This window comes from Diadema antillarum, unplaced genomic scaffold (genome assembly GCF_040938485.1).
Source record: "Diadema antillarum isolate AM-2024a unplaced genomic scaffold, OU_Dant_1.0 seq00001143_RagTag, whole genome shotgun sequence".
NCBI classification, from domain to species: Eukaryota; Metazoa; Echinodermata; class Echinoidea; order Diadematoida; family Diadematidae; genus Diadema; species Diadema antillarum.
Genome location: NW_027271955.1, coordinates 275,324 through 299,417, shown reverse-complemented (window position 1 = coordinate 299,417; position 24,094 = coordinate 275,324). Strand labels below are relative to the sequence as shown.

Below are 24,094 nucleotides of genomic sequence, written 5' to 3'. Positions count from 1 at the left end.
ATTTATTTTTTTTATTCCACATCAAGGATGGTGGGAGAATAAAGCCCAAACTACAGTAGTTCATGGCACATCTGTGGAAGGCGTGTTTACCATGAGTTGTTTTGACAAGCTTTTGGTTGGTGGATTCTTCTTCAACATGTGATATATTCCCTCTAAAGAAGGACAGTACAAAATCCTTTTGGCATACATTTAGTAACTTTAGTAACTGTGAATTGTGATCTGTATTAACTTTTTTGTGTTTATGTTTGTTATCATGTGTGTTTGCTTCTTAGATTCAACTTTGCATCAACATATGTATATATACTCTCTTTTTTGTTTTTTATTTTTGCAATTCATCAGTGTATAGATTTTCTCTCCACTCTAGTAACGGTATTTGTACTTTCATACAATAATACCTATGTACCATGCCATAATTCCTTTTTTTCAAACAGCATTGAAGTTTTGGAATTATTACAAAGCAAGATATCTAGTGTAATTCGTACAAAGATCCTTTGCTTTTATTATGTTCTATTTGAATACAGTTGAGTGTGTCTATCGCAACATTTCTGACAATACTGTATTTTGCATATCGATGTACAATAAGCGTTATTCTATCAAATTGAAACAAAGAATGCTGCATGATATACAGTTCATGCATTGCAGTTCCACTTTTGATATCTGAAGAACAAGATTACTGGGGTGTCCACATCATTGACATATTAGATATGCTCCTTCTCTTTTGAGGAGACTAGAGACTAACCAGTGTGCTATGGATATTCAGATAAATATCATAAATACTGCTCTATAAACTTATAATATGTGTTGTATCACCTGTCTACACACTCTATGCGTAAGAAAACGTTGGATCCACTGTGCCTATTGTTCACTCTGTCCTTTCTAGAGTTTTTACATCGTTGTGATTAATTAGATGGTGATTCATACCATCAGAGACCTGACTGAGGTACTGGGTTCACAGTTTATGACATTGCTGGTTATTCCCTGATGTCATTGTAAGGTAAATATATGAATCTGATGAATATAAAACCGGAACAAGAAGGAAAGATGGAGGTGATTCGACACAGAAGACAGTTTTTGAAAAATCACTGGTTGATTTCAGAAATGGTAAACCCTCAACCTGCCATAGTGTGTAACATCAAGATTGTACTGTAATTCAGATGTCATTTTAAAATGAATACACCGACATCACCATGGTGATTCCTCCAACTCCCTCATGCTCGCTCAACAACTCAATTTGCAGAGACTTAAATGGGCGTCTCCGCATTCCACCAATTGTTGTCGTCCTCAGAGGAGCGAGAAAGCTTCTCCCTTCTAGCCTCTCGCAGAAGATGGAAAATGCCAAGCCACGAGTGTTTTTCTCCTTGTGTATGAATGATGCAAGACTCATTGTACAAGCCACCAGCAGAGTCAATACAAATTTGTTTGAGATAGGGTCAAAGTGGGAATTTGGAATTTTGCAGCAGGCATGATATTTTCAAGGTCTTTCCAACATGTGGAAGACTGTATAAAAAATGTACTTGTGATGTGTCAGTTTGATGCAAGACCTTCAAAAGATGTGGTGGAAATTGAAAGGAGTGCGTTTCTGACTTCCCCCATTCCCCAGTGGCTGGTGAAAGGGTACAGAGTGAAACCATTCATACTGAAGCCTGCAGGTTTTTGTGATGCATGGAAAAAACTTGACAGATCAACAGGTTTTCAGTGTTTGAATAAGCATAATTTATAATCAGCTGAGAGAACCAGAAGGGCTTTTCACATTTTTTTTTTTTTTGGGGGGGGGGGGGGTATTGAGTTATTGGTATCATGTTGTAGAGCTTCATCTCCTCTATATTACGGTGTCAATTTTGTTTTATTATTTTACATTTTCAGTAGAATATATTGAAAAATGAAATCACAAGGGTGCTATTTTACCCTATACTTGGAACAGTACATATATATATATATATATATATATATATATATATATATATATATATATATATATATATATATATATATAAATATACCCACTCTTGGTTAAATATATATTTTTTTGTTCTACGAAAATTGATCATTTCATTTTTATTTATGCTCAAATCTTAGAATGCAGTAGCCCCCTTCTGGTTCTCAGCTGACAATATTTGGATATTTATTTGTTGTTTTTGTTACTCTGTTCTATTGTAGAGTTCTTTTCTGAAGTAGATTAACTGCCAGTAGCCTGTAAAACACTTCACTCAATTGGGAAGTTATTGAGTATTAAACAGAATACGCAACTGCCACTGTATTCTCAGAAGGTTTGGCATGACAATGAGCAATGTACAGCTGCCAATAAAATTCAGCATTTGCATATTCACACAATATCACAGACTACAGTAGCACACAAAACAGTGCTACTGGTCTGATTCTAGCAATTTTTGAATATTATTAGTATTTTTGTTAATACTATTAATCCCCCCCCCCCCCAAAAAAAAAAAAAAAAAAAAAAAAATCCATGTCTGAACTAGCAGCCATATTCTTCTGCAGTAGATATCAAGGAGTATCAGGCATTAGTCCTTTGACAGCCAGGGACAAGAGATCCACATTACAACAGCAGTGTAATTGTAAAATATTGGTTCAAAGGTAATTAAATTCTGCATGGTCAGATAATAATGTTAGTGTTTTAATCCTCAATTATTTCATGTTATCTGGACAAAAAGAGCAATCTATTTTTAAGAGGGAAACATACTACTTAGCTCTCAGAACTGCTTCTCTTGAGCAGAATTTGGCTTTGTTTGGCAGATAATAGTAAGAAAAAAAGAACAACTACATTTAGTTCAATCCTTCACAGGATTTACTCAACAGATGCAAAGCTTCAAAATTAATTTTCTTTATTCTGCTCATGAATTGATGTCTAAGGTGACATGACATTTGCTCCTGCGACAATTGCTCCAGTCTAATTTTATCCAAGGATTTGGGGTTAGGGTTAGGGTTGTGATAGGGTTCTAGGTTTAGTTTGTGCAGATTAGGATTAGGGTTATGGTTATGCCTGTTGGTAAGTTATATGTTTGGCTTAGTTTTCAGATATTTCGTGGGAGTAATTGTCGCCAGGAGCAAATGTCATGAAACCAATGTCTAAAGCATTTGCCAACCACTCCTACCCTCTCTGAAACCCACCCCCCAAAATACATTGTGCATTTTTTAAACATTTTTTTTTTTTCATTTGAAGGATGCTGTGTCATGTGTATGTCTACACACTATTGTAAGATTGAGTAACCCAGGGCCATTGCAGAAATCTAGCTAGAATTTTAGCTGAGTGACTATACTGTAGAATCCATGATCTCTGGTAGATGTGGACATATTACAGGAAAAAAAGTGAGCCTCATTCGTGCTTTACACACATACACATATATATTATGCTGTGTTTGCAGCTCTCAAATATCTAATTAACCTTTAAAGCACAATGGGAATTCTTTAAGCTTGTTCATGATGTTGGAGAATCTGGGCATGCTGAGAAGATAAAAATCAGGGGTGTACCGACCAGACCTACTTCAGGCGGATTAAAGCATAGACTGGCGCATGACTTCAGACGTCAGCAAGCAAGATTCAACTTTGTAGTCTGCCCTGGATTGCCACAAGTTCACTCATTATCGCTGGGTATCTGAATTTCCCAATTAAAGGGAATAGTCAAAAGAAATGAAAGGAATGCAACAGAAAGAATTTTATGAACATTTGCCCACCCCCCCCCCCAAAAAAAAGAACAAAACAAAACACACACAAAAAAAAAAAACAGAGATGTTCTTGAAGAACAAATTTCCTCAGTTTTCAGTAATAAGTAATGATAGTTTTAAGAGTGATGACTACAGATCGAATGAGGTGATAATATCATGGCATCAAAAATCTCCATTTTGCTTGCACATAACATCCCTTCCCAAAATACAGGTATCTTTATTTGAGTGTCTTAAACATGAGTTTTAGAATTACAAAATCTATCATTGGCATCAGTTATTTGTAAGATTGTAATAACAAGCAATGTTGAGTTTTAGAGTGGAATGTTAGTGGTATTATTCCTGAATTTTCAAAAAAGGAAGATAATTTCTCTTATGGAAGGCAGATGAGGATCGACTTTAATTTTCATGCATTATTGCCGTCACTGCTTTGTCAGAAACATGTTATAAGCTTCATATTTGCAAAATATGACACACAAGCATTTACAAATAGAAGCATGGAAAACTTCAATATCTATTTCTTAGGTGCATTTCAAATATCATTATATTAATCCAACATCCTTTAAATAATTTATTTTTTCCCTTTTCTTTTTCCCTTTCCATTCCTAACCTAATCATGAAAATTACTTGTAAAATGAACTGGAGTTTGAATGATGTGTCCATTGTGTACTGTAGGTTTGGGTAGCTGATTGCTTTTTCTCTTTTCACCGTTCTCTGTTTTTTTCTCACTGTTTCAGTCCAGTTGCCATTGAACGTGGATTAATGAAGAATAGTACCGATACCAGTCTTGCGGCATGTACAATGTGCAATTTCAATCAGTATTGTTTTTATTATTATCATCTCCAGATTTATAACCATATCTATAGGCAGCTATATCTACTTGCTTTTATTGTCAATTTGTCGATTATGATAACAGTGTGCACTGTAAATATTACTATTGATGTCGTATTCATATTCGTGATTATTCTTCATCTAACCTCATACTTTACTATAATAATTTGCAGTTTCAGAGGCATCATGATCAGCAACAAAGACTTAAAAGAATAAAAGTATTTTCTGCTTACAGGCATCCAGTTAAAAGGAGAGGTATAAACTGGATCGAGCATCAAGCCATCTGGAAGAGCTATGGACCAGAGAACATGAGGACTGACTCTTTGTCCTTGATACCAATATGAGCAACTTTGAGTGTACATTACTTCCAGTGTGTCTTAATAGAGACTAATTAATATGTCTTTTCAGCATTGTCTGTTTGTTTGTTTGTTTGCTTGTTTCATTTCCATCTGAGAAGATGGCTGGATAGCCCATATTCAGCTGCAATAGCTGGTCTTCCATGGGGTCCAGTTGGATGTAAGGCGGGACCACTTCACCGGGTTAAACACCCTGCTCTTTGCGATGAATAAGTGAAGCGGGATCTTTTACGTGCATGAGCTGTAACTCTCTCACACATGGCACCTCCATTCTATGTCCTATCCGGTGGACAGAGTGTTTTACCTCTTACTAGAGTGGAGGGTAATATTACACGCAACATTGCTCAATATTAAATGGGTTAGTCAAATACCGGTTAGTGATTGGCTAAACACAGTCACGTGATGGAGGCACATTGGTTATGTTCGCCCATGGGCAGAACATTTTTGTAATGTTCTCCCATGGGAAAACATTTTCACGTAACAAATGACAAACGATACCAAACGATTAAACGATCATATTTTCACGCTATCGATAGGATAAATTTGCCAATTCCATACAATGTGAAAAAGCAGATTTGATTAACCCATATGATATAACAGATGATGATTTTTGTTGTCGGGAACATGTACCAAACGTTCCACCCTCAGGGTTTGAAATGCTATTTCGGGAGGCTGTAAGTCCCTCAATAGCATTTCAAACCCTTCGGGTGGAACATTCGGTATGTTCCCTCCCCCGCCAGTCATCATCTATATAATGGGACCCGGGAATCGAACTGGGGACCTGACTCAGATGTGCTACTGTCTGAGCTAACTTACCGCCCTGTCTTCTCAGCATAAGAAACATGGCACCAAGATAGGGCTTGTAAAATGGTATCTCAATCTACTGTTGAAGTGGACACTTTCGTGGTGAGGAAATTTTTGCACATTTATCGTGTGACCAGAAACTAGCAAGAAAACAAAAACATGCATTTTTTAAAAATTTGTTATATGTATCACCATGCAATGTCTTGATTTTACAGAATTAAAAACATGCAAAATTCATTCTACTCAGCAGATTGCAAAAAATTACTCATCCAAAAATGTCCTTTTTCACAGTAGGCTTGTTATGTGGTGACCTCGTTCTGATCCATTCGTATTTCATTTTTGTTTTGAACAGTATGAAACAGGTGATGACTGACAGTGCCCAAGGCAGGGGGGAAGCGGCCGCCGCGATCCAGCCAGAAAGCTATGCCGAGCTCCGGCACGGACCCCCACACGGACACTTACACGGACCCCTTCACGGTCAGCACCAGAAGGTACACCCCACACCCCAGCCCCAGCTCCAGCTCACCTCCACACCCCATGCTGGTCATGGTGGGGTGGCAATCAGGGACCCAGCTGGGGATGAGAGGGGGAACCAGGTGGCAGCTTATCAACACATGGTGAGTTAGCACGGCCTTCCAACCCTAGCGTCTATGGTAGTCCTCCTATTTATGGTATATAGTTAATCGAAGCATATGTTCTGGTATGTAATTTCAAAGAGGAATTAACATACTTACCAAAATAAATAATCTTTAAGAAATGTTTCATAACAAAGTTTACAATATTTTGTTCTGTTAAAAAAGTTAACATAACCAGTCCATGAATGAATAAGAATATGTATAATACATCTTAATCAATTAATAAATTGATATTATGTATATAAGATATGGATAGATGGATAGATAGATACAGATAGATAGATAGATAAATAGAAAGATAGATCAATAAATACACATATGTATATACAAGTGTAAATAATTAGAGAGAGATGCAAATGAAAATACAGCTTAATGAAATTATTTTGCAGTGTATCATATACTTTTTCATTTTTCAATTTAACATTTACCCTGACTAGATGATGTTCAGTGTGATTTCAAGTTCAGTGCGAGCACCAGTGCTAGTGCTATCTCAACTCTAGCACTGGAGATAAAACCAAACTTGAAATCGGTGTTGGGAGGTTGACCTCAAAATTAAGATGTATTTCTGGTAGTTGGCATTGGGCCCTGGCGAATGTTGTCTGCTGAACCGCGTTCCACCATTTGTGTTGGCGATTTCTGTGCTTTTTTCCCCATAGCCCCTAGGGATTATCATCTTTGTCATTTCATGTCTATAATAGATGGAAGGTTGTACATGCAAAGTCTACACTAATGCAATGGTCACCCACATAGCTTACATTAGAAATGGCTACATAAATCTGAGCCTGAGAGCAAAATTTAAGATCGTTGTGTTTTGGAAAAGGGATGAAATTTGTGGCAGTTTAATCCATCTTCCTCATTATATGTCTAAAACTAAGCAGTCATGACTACATCTTTTGATATTTGACTTTGACCGTGTGCCATCACTTCCTTCACTGCGCAACTCCCGCAAACTTTGCGGTGGTTTGATGACGCGTAGTGCTGGGAATCAATAATTGTGATTGGTATCGTTGCGTTAATCTGACCATCGGTGTTGGAGCTCCATTTAAGGCAGTTTGGGAGATGGCACTTGTACTACTAGCACTAGCACCGAGCTTGAAATCACCCTGTGTAAACATTAACAGTGAGAAAAGGATTCAGGGGGTGTGATGCCAGCTTCAAACTGGGGCTTGCTTTGTGGTGAAAGAAAACGTCCTTGTTTTTTTTTTTTCATGAGCTCTGTGTTATACTCAAGATGTGATGCTTGCGGTCCCTTTAATGGGCCAAAGTGCATCCTTTCCCTTCCCTTGCAATTCCAGTGATGGTGGCCATAAAATTATCGCCTATAGGCTGCAGTCCTTTGCAAAAGCCCAGAACAGCACGGTTAACTACACCGTGACTGGGCATGAATCCTTGTCCTGATACATGCATATTCACTTGGCAAAGCCATTACACTTACGTGATAAACAGCGGTTCGTCATTGTTCATGCATGTATTTCAATCTGACCCAATTTTGTGAAGGTCTTCTTTCCAATTTGCATGTAAAAAAAACCCAAAACAGACAATCTGGTGCTGTTAAACAAAAGTAGAAATGAAATGTTTTATGCATCAACTTCACCATTTCAATGTGTATGTGGCATATTCATATATTCCTACATATCAGCATGAGTTTGTCATATGAGTGATATATACCTATATGTTTGTAAATGTGGAACGTATTATACACATATGGGAGGCTGTTCATTACTTCTTTTCTGATGCATTAGCAAGTGCAGCACATGTATCCCTAGGTAGTTGCACGGAGCTTGACCTGATTTGAAAGTGTGATTAACAGGCTCATTTGTAATGCAGTCGCTGCTTATGTGTGGTCTCGTATTACAGGCTTTCACACGCATGTCAGCTTGGGTGGGATAAAGATCCAGTTATATTTGTCACCTGTGCTCATTGGTATTCCTCGCAAAAATTCCCGCTAACATACGCATTAAGGGGGAGCTTCAGATCTTGTGGGTGTTTGCGGGTACAGGCTCGAGCAAAACTTAGATGATGTTGTGATTGGGTTTTTTTCCATCTTCTTTGGTTGCCATAGTTACAGTCTGAGGCCAGTCTTCGTGCAAGCGTGGAAGCCATGGAAGCAAGCCTGAATGACCTGAAGAGGAAAAAAGAGGTGTGTGCTTCCTAGTGTGTGCTTGAGTTGATAACAAGAAGAATCGATCTATTTTCCTCTTAGATGTCTTGTACTGACCTATGTTAGTGGTGATATTATTCCCCCTGCCTTCTGAGAGAGGCATGTCAAAATGCTCTTTTATTATGCAATAAAAGTGAAAATATGTTGAAATATCTTTTATATTTTCTTTCTTTTATTTAACACATGTGACATCACAAACTGTAGTAATCTTCTCATCCATCGATAGTGGCACTGAAACTTCAAAAATTCAAATTACTTTTGAATATATTTTCTGATTGTCCTCAAACTCTCACTGATTGTTGCATTCACTCAAACCACACATATATTAAGGTGAACTTGTCCTTTAACTTGAACATTTTTGATAGTCTTCGGGTTGGGGATGTTTGCTGAAGTCTTGACTACCAACAGAACCAGGAGTAGGTTAAACATGCAAATAACTGATGAATAATTTATATCTTTGTAGTGTTTCTCTATAGGACAGACAAACAAACACACTCTGTTATAATTATAATGTCTTGAAAGTGAGTTGTAGTGATGACTCAATTCATTTGAATACCAGATTTAGAGGAGGGAGGAGGGGAAGTGGGGACAGAAAGGGGGTTAAAAATACATTCAAATCAAACATGTACATTCTGATGGGGTAAAATTAGATGCGATGCACACATAACAGCTTGACCATTCCTTGTTGTGCAATGCCACTGTACTCTGTGATCTTGACCTTCGAGCGGGATGATGTTTGTTTGGACAGGAAGCAATGGAGGAGCTGAAGATGCTCCAGGAGGCGGTCAAGCGGAACAAAGGCGACATCCAGCGGGCGGAGGAGATGGCGAGGATGAGTGTAGAGAAATCGGACGGCTTGAGGTGAGGCAACAAAGAAAAAATTCCCAAGCCGTCTCGTTAACCCGTTGAGGACGAGTCCTGAGTATACTCAGGCAAGTGTCTATGGGAAATGCATGTTGTAGCAAAATCAGTCCATCCTCAACGGGTTAAATGATGTCATGGACTTGTGTACAAGGGAAAACAGTAACACTTTCATATGAAACCCCCAAGCAGTATTCTTTTCTATTCCTGTGATGCTGAGTCAAAATTTTAGTAGATGGACCACATGCTACTAAACTTTTTTTTCTGTGTCACCTTTTGTTGTGGCTACTTGTGAAACCATCACTGTCAAAATGTCAGAGTATATGTAGCATTCTATGGCATTTCTTTGGAGTCTACAAAATTTCCCTGACTGGTATCGAGCTGATCCAAATTGCCCTACATGAATGCAAATAAGCGCTTAATTGATTAGTGTTTTTTTTTTTTGGTTTTTTTTTGGAACAACTCGATGGAAAGATTTCATGAATTTGAAGGAGTTTATCCCTTCCACACTCTTGCTTTGTTATAACCTTTTTTGTGCTTAGAGTGCTGATTTGCACAGAAAACCCCATAGCTTTGTACATATTGTCCAAAATCCCTGGCACAGAAAGGGTGAAGTCAGTTCTGGGGGGTGTTTCATAAAGCTGTTCGTAAAGTTACGAACGACTTACAAGCGACTGGTGATCAGTTCTCGTGCTGAATTATTGAAATTCTGATAAGTATAGCACTTCAGAAGTGATCACCAGTCGCTCGTGAGCTGTTCGTAACTTTACGAACAGCTTTATGAAACAGGGCCCTGTGCTCTCAAGATGCTTAATCCCAACCTCCTTGGATGAAAAAATGGATTCTTAATCCCTCATATTAATATTCTTAATAATGATAATATAGTTATTATTATTATCATTATCATTATTATTATTATTATTATTATTATTATTATCATTATTATTATTATTATTATTATTATTAGTAGTAGTAGTAGTAGTAGTAGTAATAGTAGTAATAGTAGTAGCAGTAGTAGTAGTAGTAGTAGTAGCAGTAGTAGTAGTAGTAGTAGCAGTAGTAGTAGTAGTAGTAGTATAATGTTATCATTTATTTGGCATTTGCAAGACAATACAAGTGAATGATCAAACAACAGATAAACAAACAAAACAAGCAAAATAAGGGGTACAAGGTGTCAGGCTCTCCCTGGTGCACTTCCCTAAGTTGCCGGTGGAAAAAAAGGCAATCAAAATCACAAAAACATCTTTTCTTGTCAAGTGATTTTATCCTGACACATTGTGGAGCTGTTGAGACAAGCTGGATAAGACCCCAGACGGTCAATCATGAGGTCCTGGGTTCAAGTCCCGTGCCTGCAGCAGTTGTGCCTGTGGGCAAGGCATTTCATCCTCATTGCTGTCTGTCCCTTGGTTACCTGCATGCAAGCATTTTAATGCTTCATCAGTGGCCACATGTAAAAGAAACCATACTGCAGTGTCAATTATCAATAACTCAGGAAATATATTAAGCCCGCTGCACACTACACGACCTGAGGTCGTACAACCTTCCGACTGTCGGTTTGACGTCACCAAACACCGAAGCGTTGTCCCATGACCTGATCAGAAGATTGTGGCAAATTGAATTTTTTCAAATAGTCATGCACTTGTAGCTAGCTGCTGGCTACGCGCACACTGTGTGCTAAAGTGCGTGAGAGGGAGGTTACAGGTCCTAAGGTCAGGTCGCATAGTATGCGTTGCCAGGTCGCATGACCTGATCTCATGGTTGGAAGGTCGTATGACCTTAGGTTGTGTAGTGTGTAGGCGGGCTTTAAAAGGTATTAATTAAGTTTGGTTGCATTTAGCTGTCCTCCATTAAATATTCTGTGTTCTTTGATGCATAACACATTTTGATGAAGGTTATCACTGTCATTTCATTCTTCTAGAATTAAAATCATCATCATCATATTTTTTTTTATGTTACTACACTGTTAAGTTCATTGTTTGGAGACCTAAGTGACTGATAGGATACAAATCTGAGTTTTTATGAGTATTAATTATCTCTTCATCATTTGATAAATCTACATGCCATTTTTAAAACATTTCCTTGGCGAAACCTGCACAGGTCAGAGTTGATGGTTCTGGAGTACCAGCGAGACCAAGCCCGGATGGCACTCAAAGACCTGGAGGAGGGTATTGCTGCCAGGAGGAGTCCCCATCCAGGGGAAGAGACACAGGGTGGGGCTAGTGACCCGCTGGCACAGCTTGGCCTGACTCCAGAGGAGGTATGTGTGGTCCCTGATTAAATGTGACGTTATCAAATACTGTCAAAGTGGAAATTTTTGTGGTGTTGAAATTTTCATGCATTTTGTGCAACCAGAATCTAGGGCAAAACTTAAAGCACAGTAATATTTTTGTTTGTTATATACTCCCGTAGTTAATATCTTGATTCTGTGGAATTAAAAACATGCGAAACTCATCTTACCTGATGGGGTACAAAAAAAAAAAAAATTACACACACAAAAGTATCCACTTTTACAGTAGCAAGATTTTCTTGTACAATACTGATGACATGCTGCTAGAATGGGTTTGATTATAAAATTAGATCATTATCCGTAGCAGGTACATATGGAAAAAAAAAATGAAAAAAAAATGGGGTGCACTGTGGATCCAGTTTGCTATCCTACAGTAAATTACCCAATCTGTAATGCATCTGTTAAGTACCTGTATCAATTACAGGAAGCATTGAACAAATAATATTGTCCTGCTCAATAATCAGTTCTCATCTGGAAAAAAGTGACAAACAAAGCAAACTATATTAGGAAAATCCTAACAGCTTTGGTCAGCCGTTTTGTTCAGCTGCAATTCTAACCTGTTTCATGGCACTGGTACTTTAAAATGTGAACATGACCACTTGAATGATCAATCTAATAATTGAATGAATATTTATACCCCCGCCAAACGAAGTTTGAAGGGGGTATATAGGAATCAGCGGACGGTCGGGCGGCCGGGCGGTCGGTCCGTTGCAAATCTTGCGTCGCGAACTACTTCCTCAGTTTTCAACCGATTCCCATAAAACTTGGCACAGATGTGTGCCTTGGGTTGTAGATGTACCCATCTACCCAAAAGTACGTTGCCATGGTAACGGCATATTATGGGCAAAAATGGGTACAAATCTTGCATCGCGAACTCCTCCCACAGTTTTTGATCAATTTTTATGAAATTAGGTACAGATGTTCATCTGAATATGTTAATGTGCAAGACACATATTTCCGCAGTGGCAAAAAGTGCGTTGCCATGGTAACGGCATGTTATTGGTAAAATATAGGGCAAAATGCTTCATGGCAAAACTGCTTCATCAGTGTTCTTCCAATTCTCATGGAATTCATATTGAATGTTTGTCTTAGGATATAGGTCAGCATGACACATTTCTTGACAGTGACAAAAAGTATGTTGCCATGGTAACAGCTCACATATTATGAGCCAAAATGATCGAAAATTTTGTGTTGCAAACTACTTCCTCAGTTTTTGCCCAATTTCCATGAAACTTGGTACAGATGTGTGCCTTTGGTTGTAGATGTGCAAGACGCATTTTTCGACAGTACCCGAAAGTACGTTGCCATGGTAACGGCATATTAATGGCAGAAGATCAAGGAAAGATCTTGCGGGTTTAACTACTTCCTCAGTTTTTTGACCAAAGCTTATGAAATGTTGTTTTGACCAAAGCTTATGAAATGTTGTTTGGCGGGGGTATAACCAGTCGCTGTAGCGACATTTCTAGTTTGCCTAGCAGTCACATTTTTTTTTTTAAAGTGAGAGAGTTCTCATCAGCAGAACACTTCTTCTCTGCAAGTCACAAGTCTACTCCCATTTCATTCTCACATATTTATTATCATCTGTGATGACAGCTCCCACACACTTACACCTTACATTTTTTTTTTATGCAAATGCTTTGCACCCTGAAACTGCTTCTCAGAAGTAATGTGGATCAACTGAGAGATGATAACAAAGATGCCTTCATGTGTCTTATTCCACTCATGTTTTCATTTCCAACTGTAAAAGCTCCAATGCACGCTTGTCCCCTTTATTCATGCAGTAGCCAGTTTGAAAGGTTGAATATTTTACCTCCTATTCTGTCTGCCAACAAGCCTCTTTACATATCTGTCTGTCTGTCTCTCTGTCTCTCCCTCTCTCTCTCTCTCTCATCTCTCACTCTATGCATTCCCCTATCTGTATATATCTATCTTTGTCTGTGTGTTTTTTATTGTCCTTTCCTTGCTTGATATGTTTTCCTATTTCTCTTCTTTCTCTTCCATAGCTCTCTCCCTCTCTCTCTCTCTCTCTACACTTATTTCTCACTACATATTTCCCTCTCTGTGTATATATATCTTTGTCTGTTTTTTTTAATCTTTTCTCTCTTGACATGTTTTCTTCTCTCCCATCTTTCTCTTCAATCACTCCCTCTCCATCTCTCTCATCTCTCACTCTGCATATTTCCCTCTCTGTGTATATATATCTTTGTCTATTTTCTATCTTTTCTCTCTTGATATGTTATCTTCTCCCCCATCTTTCTCTTCAGTTACTCCCTCTCCATCTCTCTCATCTCTCACTCTGCATATTTCCCTCTCAGTGTGTATATATATATCTGTTTTCTATTTTTTCTCTCTTGATACGTTTTCTTATTTCCCATCTTTCACTTCCATCAGTCCCTCTCTCTCTTTCTCTCTTCCTCTCTTTATATTGACACATACACATAAACAAACAAACAAAACACACACTCCTACTTTCTCTAACTATCTCTCTCTCTTTTTGTTACTGGCACACACAAACATACACTCAGACACAAACACTTTTTTCTCCCTCTCTTTCTTTCTTATAGTTTTTTTTTTTCTGTGGTGCATTCTGTCATCTATCTCTTCTCTGCCAGTCATTTCTAGATGTGTGAGCGTCTTTCTCTATCCCTGAGTCTCTCTTTATCTTTCTTTGTGTTACTGACACACACCTATACACACACCTACACACACAAACACACACAAACACACACACACGCACACACACACACACTCCCTGTCTCTCTCTCTTTCTCTCTCTCTCTCTCTCCTATCACTATATGCCATGTATTTAGCGAGTCTAAATTTTTGTGAATCGGGACTTCCCGACGATTTCGCGAGTGTTTAGATTCGCGATCGTGGAGTACTTACTGAATGGAGAATGTATACGTGTGCATCACATTCATACCGGAATCAGAGTCATAATTTTTGCATGTCTTTAATTTTGCGAATAGCACCTGACTCGCGAAATTCACGAAAATAATAACCTTGCGAAATATTCGGTGTATACACTATTCATTTCTCTGTACTACATTATATCATTTATATATCTCTTCCCCACTTGTTTCTGCGCATATATCTCCCCATCTATTCCCACGTCTCTCTCCCTATATCTATCTTACTCTCTCCCTCTCTATTCCTCACTCTCTCTAATCTCCGTCCCCCATTTTCTCAGCTCAGTTTCTCCTTTCTTTACTACATTCTGGTATTTTGATTTCCCTCTGGATTGTGCTGACATTTTCTCTTTCTCTGCTCCTGCAGCAACTTGCCATTCTCCGTCTGAGATTTTCTCTGTCTTTCTGTCTGTCTGTCTGTCTGTCTGTCTGTCTGTCCCTCTCTCACTCTTTCTGTCTGTTTGTCTGTTTCTCCCTCTCTCACTCTCTCACACAATCACTCTTCGTTCTCTCTACTTAACTCTCTCTTAGCAGTTAAATCATTAACTATTGCCCATTCACAGTCTCTTGGTCGGGATGAAAAATCTGGACACATTTTTCGTGATAGATTGAGCATTCACAAGTGGTCTACTGAAAATAGCTCAAATGTGCAATGGTAAACCAGCTACCTGCAAAAACATGCCCCGCAGTTGACGAGTAGTACCGACATGCTGAGAATGGCATCACCATGGAGATCTTACATCATCAATAGATTTCAAAAAGGGGAGCTGCAAAAAAAGTGACCTCTGCCTTTAAATTTTGTTTGCAGGACATATGTTGGGTTTGCTCTTTTAAGGCTGAATAACTCAATGTAAACAGATAACGTTCAGGGCTCAAATCCTACAGCTTAGATACAGATTTGATTACTGTAAAACCATGTATGAAACTTTCGTGAATTTTGCAAGGAACCAAGATTTGTGAAAACAGAATGCATGCAAGATTTCTTGTCTACACAATGCATTGGATGTCTGTGGCAATTCACAGAAATTTCATGCTGCGAAAAAGGCCACCAGCTCTAATTCACAAAAGCTTCATACCGCAAATTTTTCTGGTTTAACAGTATGCCGTGATGACAATTATTTCATTTGGGGTTTAGATTGTTGCCGTTGTTAATGAGAGAGACCACCTCAGGTCTCAGCTGGAGGAGATGAGAAGCCGGGTCTCCCGGGCGGAGCACACAGAGCTGGAGAGGCAGCTAGACCAGACCAGACAGGAGCTGTTTGAGAGCCAGAAGGCCAGCAGGATCAAAGTGGAGAAGATGGAGGAGGTATGATGGAGTGGGGGAACTTGGTTTCTTTGAGGGTTGGGGTGCTGGTATCTTTCTGGAAATTAAATAACAATTCTTCAATTTTCTTCAAATACATTTTTCTTTCCATTCTTTGCTTAGATGTCAATGCGATGTAATATTGTGGCTCAATCATTGTAAAAAAGAATGCAATCTGTAATAATAATTTGTAATAAAATTATTTGTTGCTGATGGGAGGTGGGCTTGCATCTCCCTATGACATGTAACACTGATTTTTACATTTTTTCTTCGATTCCAATTTTCTTTCCATTCTGTGCTTGGTATTAATGCATTGTAATGTTTTGGCCTATTCATTTTTTTTTCTTTAAGTGTGCTTCTAATGATCTGTAAAAATAATTGGTATTGACTTGCCAAAATTCCCCTTTGAACCTTTTCTCTGTTTGTTTGTTTCCAACTATAGGACCTGGAAGAGAACAGGGGAAAGATTGAAAGTCTAAAGCTGATGGAATGTGATCTCAAGAAACAGCTCCAAGAATTACAGGAAGCTATGACAAAAGCAGAGAAAGAACACCAAAACCAAATTCAGGTTTGACTTTGCTTGTAGTTGATTGATTGATTGATTGATTGGATAACTGAAACCGCACTGGTCTTACACTTGAGACACAGTAAACAGTTCCAGCACATTTATTTTCATATTTCACTCAAGATGCATTTCATCGAAATACATTGAAAAAAAAGAATACAAACCAAGCAAGATACAAAATATGTTAAAAATCGGGTCATGAACAGAAAGTGTGTCAGCGTATTAAATGTACATAAGACAATTCTCTATAACTTGTGAAGTGTGATGGAACTGCAATACAGTTGTATTGGTTATTGCATTTTAAATATTTCAAAGTGAACTCATTGACGTGAAGTGTTTTAATTGGAATTTGATTGGAATTCAAGCATTAAAGAAAACACAAATAAGTGTCAACAGTGTAAGAAATTAATAGTGGAGTGCTTGTGCATGTGATGACTGACTTGCCAATACAAAGGGATATTATCTGGTGAACAAACATAACAAAATATGAAATCAACCATCACAACATTTAGTTCTTCCTCAAGTTTAAACATAATGATCAGATAATTCATATTTTAGGGGGGTTTTTTGCATTTAGTTTGGAGCATCACATGTAAGACTCTAAATTAATTAGGACCATGTAAACATAAGTAATCATTAAATGTAATGTTAAAAACTGTACTGATTCTTATGAAATATGTGACACTTATTAGCTTAAATGCACATTTCAGAATGACTTTGTGGCTTGTACAAACATACCTGAGGTCTAACGTTTGTTCTGTCTGTATGTCTATGGCTACTATTAATTCCTGTTCAGGAGAAACACTCAGCCCTGGAGGAGCTCCGGACAAAGACCACCACTGAATCTGCGGAGAACCAGCTCAAGCTGGAGGAATCCACCAAGCGGGTGGCCACCCTGGAGAAAGCCCTGCTGGACAAGGACGTGGTGACCACCCGGCTCCAGGAGCGCATCCGCGGCCAGGGGCGGGAGGTCCTAGAGCTGACTAACAAGGCCGAGGCGCTGGAGAGGCAGAAGGATGCAACGGCCCGCAAGGCGGAGATGACCACCAGGGTGGCCGTGGTGGAGCTGAGGGACAAACTCCTGAAGGAGAAGGAGGAGGAGCTAGATCAGGTGAGGGATGATCCAATTCACAGGAGGAAAATGGAGACTATAGAGTGTGTGGTTTGTCATCCTCTTGTAAACATTTTCTATCAAATGACTTCTTCTTCTTCTTCTCCTTCTTCTTCTTCTTCTTCTTCTTCTTCTTCTTCTTCTTCTTCTTCTTCTTCTTCTTCTTCTTCTTCTTCTTCTTCTTCTTTAAATGGTACAGTGCAGAGAAATAACAGGAGTATAAACTCTATTTGGTCATTTTGTGTGATACAAGATTTTAGAGTTATTTGTTATATATGATAAGCTGCAGATTTCTTGCTTTAATCAGGATGTTAAGTAGTTGACTACATATTTCCTTCTAATATGATGGAAAAACAATATCTTGAAATATATGAATGAACATTTCATCCTTATTCCAAATACAATAAAGAGTTGTAAATTTCCATTACCAATTCATTTAGTAAATTCGGACAATGACCGAAAGTAAGCTGTGACATTTGATGTTGTTATTTGTATGATAACAATGAATTACTTTTTTGTTTGTTTGTTTGTTTGTTTGTTTGTTTGTTTTTTGTAGCTAAACATTGATGTGTATAGCTATTGTTTGCAAAATGCATTTTGTTTGTTTTCTTTTTTAATGTGTAATATCCATGAGTGCCAAAAGGCATTGTTATGCATTTGTGATATAACTATATTTCAGGAAAATCTGAATGTGATAGTTTCCATGATCATTTATTGAAGTGCAATGTTTTGAGCATTATCATGTTATACATACAGTATTTGGCATTAAAAACCTCATCCCCTGATTATACTTGACCTAATCGCCGGCAGCTGTGATGAGAAGACTATAGATTCATTCATTCATTTTTTTTTTCATTTCTAAACAATTTACATGTATAGATGAGTTGATTGCATTATAGAATTATCAAATACTGTTCTTTAAAAAATCATCACTGCAATAGATTCTGTCCTGCAGATGTTTAAAATTTAAGTGCCATTTCAAATATTAATTTAATTTAAAATATGTTTATTGCTGATTGGTGCAATTGCCAGTGCATGTGTTGTTGATGGACAATTGAGTAAGGTTATTCTATGAAAGCAAGATTTCATCTAATTTGAATAATTTTGAATTGACTGGCCCAGACTGTGGATGATATAAGCAGAGGGATAGAAATGCAATGTGTAATTATGAATATAGCTTGTAATTATAGTTAGTATTTGCTTTTGATACCCTTGAAATTTGCAAACTGGTATCTGACTGAAAAAAAAAAAATGGCAAAAATTCTAGACATGAATAGCATGATATGTAAATGTATATCTCACTGACTAGTTCACCCAGTGATTAATCTGCTCACAGTTGTATTGTAGCTAACAAAATCTTTTGACACACACACAAAAAGAGTTTCGATCACAGTTTGTTCTCACCCAAAATCAATGCTCAATTTTTGTTTTGTTTTGTTATTGTTGTTCGGGGGAGGAGGCTGCATGTGCTGATGATGCACCTTGTTGAAAGTTTGTATATCACAAGTTAAAAACTGTAGAAAAATAAAGACAATCTCAAATCAAATGCAACACTATTTCTGTCTCCCCTCACAGCAAAAGAAAATGTTGGAGAAAGCCCACACAAACATCCTCACCAACCAACAGACTCAGGCTGCGGAGAGGCAGGGACAGCTTGAGAAGGAAGTGCAGGTGGGAATAGCTGTGTGTGAATCAAAATTTTTGAAATGTTGGAAATGTGTGTCCATATCTGATTGTTTGAGTTGTCATGGAAACATCAATATATAGATAAATCTTGATTGAGATTTACAGTGGTGCATTGAGATAAGTAAATCAACTTATTTCTGTTGTGATGAAGTGATTACTAAATCCATTATCATTGCCATCATCTGGTTCATATCAGTTGAGGTTTTAGAGGATAAAAGCACTTACAGCAATTATCAATATGTCAGGAATATGAAATTCAAAATCTTACTTACCTTTTACACTCAATGCATTTTGCAGCATTGGTTACTTGATGCTGTTTTAACATACAAAAAGTTTTGAAACTATTTCATTTTCCTGTTCATAGAGGTCTTGATTATTCGAAGTTCATTAGTTTTCCATCCTCGTTGTCAACAGGAGAAAGACGCGGAGCTGAAGGAGCTCAGAGAGAACCTGAGTCAGCAGGAGGTGTCTTCCAGGAACCTTGGAGAGCAGCTTAGGAAGGAGGCAGAGGAACAGGTAAGGCCATGGAGAAATCATCCTTTAAGATTAGTAGATCCATCAATCTTAATCCTCACTGTGCCTTCTTTGCTGATTAGTAGTGATGTCTGGAAACTTATTGTCAGTGAATACAGATCACCTGATCTTCCTAATCTTTGTTGTGTCACCATGATCTTCTTGCACTTTGCTACACCTGAGTTAAAATCTGCAGAGTGGCGATTTCTATCTGAAAAAAAAATCATTCTCTCATTTTTCTCAATGTAAAACTGGAAGCTTTGAATCACAACAATGGATTTTTGTATTTTGGTCAGGTAGTGATGTAATTAAAGTGTGCCAGTTACATCACTGACACTCTTGTAATCTTTTACTGCTTCACCTCCTTGTCCCTCCACGCCAGATCAAAAAGGCTCTTCAGGAGCAGAAAGCAGTCTGGGAGGAGGAGGCAGAGAAAGAGAGACAGAAGGAGGCTCTGGCCAGGGAGGATGCGGTCGCCATAGAAACCAAGTATCTGAAAGAGGATCTGAAGAGGGAGCAGCAGCTGCGCGACACGCTCAAGACGAGCGTCAATAACCTGAAGGAGGTGATGATAAGACCTTTGGGTCAGCATGCGGCGTTTTCAGTCATGTCAAGATTATGTATGAATGTGTTTAGAAAGACAAAAAGATATGTGCATGAGTCTCACATTACTACTGAAATCAATATTACCTACTGTGTTTATGTGTGAGCATAAAATGATACCAGCTTTTCATGATGTACCATTTTCTATCTCTAAGTTTGGGAATATTTTTTTTATTTCTTCTTATTTGCATGTTATATGTCATTTGCCTGTGGGGTCCAAAGCATTTTTCTTCTCACTCTCTTGGTTACATTATTTTTCATAGAGCCTAACATATGATTTACATAATTTTACCTTCCGTTCATTTTCAAAAGCAACTCCTGATAGTATGTTGAAATGTGTATACACACCAGTAATACAATCTATTGCATAAGTAGTAAAAAATTCAAATTGAAGAGTCAGACTTTTGAAACATTTTTGCAGGTTTTGAATTTCATGTGTTTTCTTTACAATCCTTGTATGTAGCAGGAAATATGAGGACATGTAGTTTAACCTGTTCCATACTGAATTCTGAAATCCCCATAGACTTAATACACAGGCCACCAGGCTCCAGTATGGAGAGGGTTAATCTTGCTCTACATCTTTTGTCCTATGCTCGTGTGTCGTAAAGACCACATGGTGAATCAGATTGTGTAGAAACATTTTGTCCAAACTTTTCTTAGTTTGTTGAGTGATGACATTCCTGTGTTCCTCATGTTTTCTGACCAGGAAGTGGAGAAACTTCGGGATGAAAACATGGCCGCTGGTCGGGAGAAAGTTGAGGCTGTGTCCAAAGCCAGAGAAGAAGCCAGGCAAGAGATTCAAGTTCAGCTTAGTCAGATCAGAGAGCAGATGGCACAGGTGAGGGCTTTCATTTCCAAGCATTTGTGTATGTGTACTGCATACGCCAAATATTTCATGAGGTTTGTATTTTTGCGAATTTCGCGAGTCGGGTGCTATTCGCGAAATTAAAGACACGCAAATATATTGACTCTAATCCTGATGTGAATGTGACGTACGCGTGTACATTTCTCCATTTAGTGCAGGACTCCACGATCGCGAATTCAACCGCTCGCGATTCGCGAAAATTTAGACTCGCGAAATATATGGCGTATACAGTACATGTGTGAGTGTGTTTATTGTGTTTGTTGAGGTCTTTTGTGAGTTTTTTTTTTTCTATGTGCATGTGTATTTTTCTGTTGTGTGTGTCTTTGTGAGTTTTTTTTCTCTCCATACATTTGTGTGTAATTATATCTCTTTCCCTGCTTTTCCATATATGTATACCCATGGTATGTAAATAAAAACACATAATATCATGTGCAGCAAAGGAATGTGGGATTTGTACATGTGTCTACTGTATAAGTTGATATTTTCGCGAGGGTTTGATATTCATGAATGTCGCGAATCACAGTTGGACCATGAATTTAACAACACGCGAAAATATCATCATGCGCTAAGGTAATAGTGCACTTTAGAAGGCCTCTGTGTTAATTCGTGAAAACAACATCTCGCGAAAATGTCTGTGACCTCATTCACGAAAAAAATCTGTACGCGAAAATAACAGCGTGTACAGTATATGTATGTATATCTTCCCCACATTCCTTCTCTCCTCATTGTTGTTTGTGTTATTGGGCTTGCATTTTATTTTGTGTGTGAGGTTGTTTGACATATACTTTTTGTTCAAATAGAGTGTGAGCGAGATAAGGAATAGGAAATTTGTTCAAATGTTTACAAATAGGTGTCAATACATACATACATGCATATATATTTGTTTAACCGTGCTGGGGTAAAGAAATTCCACAAAGGTAAGTTCATACATGCAGTTTGTGGGTGTCACTTCAAGCATTCTGTGCAGTTTAGTGTGAGTGAGCAAAAATCAACACATTTGACATTGTTAAACCTCAAATCAATGACTTGCTGTCTGATTCTATTAGGGTGTTTGAAATCTTTGGATGCTCTTAGCTTTCACTTTGATCTTTCTATTCTTCTCTGTTGAGTAAACCAGCCTCCTGAAGGTTACAGTACAGAATGTATTCAGAGAGGAATCAACTCAGTGGAACATTGACAGTCTGTTTGAATGTTTTTTGAGAGTCATTGCAACAATATTAGTTGAACACTTTAACAAATTACTGAAATTCTATAAGTTTAACTCTTTATGTGCCACGTTCGCACGTCCAACTCGGTCGACGGCGTGCCAACTTCGCATATTCTGCTCAAACCCACAAACCTGCCCAAACCGATAAATAGATCGCCAAATGCTGCAGTACATTGAAAGCTGTTCTCGCGCTTCCTTTTGTCTCACATATAGCTTGGATTTTATGTGGTGATCCAATTAACCATCAAATGGTATTCCCCAATAGATTTGCATGTAAATTCTAAATTTCTGTCACTGTTTTGTGTGCAAAAGTCATGCCTTTACAATAATGTAGCTACTGGTCATTTCAAAGGAAAACAATCATAGATTTGTTATACAATTTTCATCAAAGCAAAGCTTGGCATTTTCTCTACAAGTTTGCTAACTACAGGTCCAGCTTAGCAGAAATTTATATTGAAGTTTTATAGATTAGGAAAAACAGAATGTTTCTCAAAGCTTGACTACATTGCAGTCTCAGAATAATGTGGCACACAGGGGGTTTCCACCATGACACACAAAGAGTTAATGATCCATAATGACTACCGATCAGTGTTTTTCCTTTTTCTTCTCATTTAAGCATTCCTTTCATTTTGTATGTTATAAGGGTATTAAGGTGACTTTTGATAATTACTGATATTATGATTAGATAAACAAAACTGTTTGCTACATTTTTTATTCCGTTAAAAGGGTGAGAATTCCTCAAAAAATCTGTCATACCACATATTCACCCCTCTGAATGAATACTCTCTTTCTTTTATTTAGTAGGATTTATCTTGTCAGGACATCTTTTCTTATTCTAGATTAAGCAAATGATGTAGAGAGGAAGTATAAATCAAATCAAGAAGTGAGAATATGACCAGGAGCTAAGATAGATTTAGGTCTGAGAAAAGAGTACCTCGTAGGGCCAATGAAATTAGATGAGATAGAGGCTAATATGTAATGACTAATTATTGTACACACAACAAATGTTCATTTCATGATGGCATTATTATAGAAATTGAATAATATTTTATTTGAAAGAAAGATATTATTCAGAGGGATGAAGATTGAGGTTGCGAGTTTTTTCACTTTGTCTCCCTCTACAAATTAAATTTGTTAATGTCGCAACTACTGATCTATAAATTAGCAAACATGTCGGGTTCGAGTCCCACTGATTCTTGTTTCCCGACATGTTTGTTAATTTACAGATCAGCAGTTGCGATCTTAACAAATTTAATTTGTAGACGGAGACAAAGTGAAGAAACTCACACCTAAATATTTTATTTGTTATGTGATTATCAATTCTTTTTCAAAAATCCTATGGTTTGTACAAAAGAAAATGTATTTGTTTGTATATTACACATGTCATGAAATTGCAGAAATAAATAAATATCAAATATCAAATTACTACACTGATGGATTAGAACTGCAACATCTTGACATTGTTAGAAGTTACAGGAAAAGTCCTTTCCAATTACGGGAGGGGGATTGGGTTGAAAAATTATATATTTATGACATAAGAAACCAAAACTCGCCAAAACTGTTATATGTGTCATGTGCGAGTAGATAGAAGTTGCTCAACTGATGCTACTTGAGCTATAGGCAATGACAAGCGACTGAAGTGTGACAAATGAGAGAGAGAGAGAGAAAGAAATAAAACATTGCTTCTGAGAGTTAGTGAGGACTGAAGTAGCTGTAATTT

The 24,094-nt window shown here is 37.7% G+C and overlaps 1 protein-coding gene across 1 annotated transcript in view; it reads left to right on the top strand.

The window, feature by feature from the left end:
- The first annotated feature begins 6,218 nt into the window (after positions 1–6,218).
- LOC139744165 (uncharacterized) overlaps positions 6,219–24,094 on the top strand; it is a 39,287-nt gene continuing 21,411 nt past the window's right edge. Inside the window, exons 1-11 of the mRNA XM_071654617.1 lie at positions 6,219–6,285; positions 8,366–8,443; positions 9,213–9,325; positions 11,423–11,582; positions 15,657–15,827; positions 16,267–16,392; positions 17,186–17,500; positions 19,076–19,171; positions 19,601–19,702; positions 20,082–20,264; positions 21,009–21,140. Of these exons, the coding sequence (XP_071510718.1) occupies positions 6,283–6,285; positions 8,366–8,443; positions 9,213–9,325; positions 11,423–11,582; positions 15,657–15,827; positions 16,267–16,392; positions 17,186–17,500; positions 19,076–19,171; positions 19,601–19,702; positions 20,082–20,264; positions 21,009–21,140 (1,479 nt within the window). The 5' untranslated portion in view covers positions 6,219–6,282. The remainder of the gene's footprint in view (positions 6,286–8,365; positions 8,444–9,212; positions 9,326–11,422; positions 11,583–15,656; positions 15,828–16,266; positions 16,393–17,185; positions 17,501–19,075; positions 19,172–19,600; positions 19,703–20,081; positions 20,265–21,008; positions 21,141–24,094) is intronic.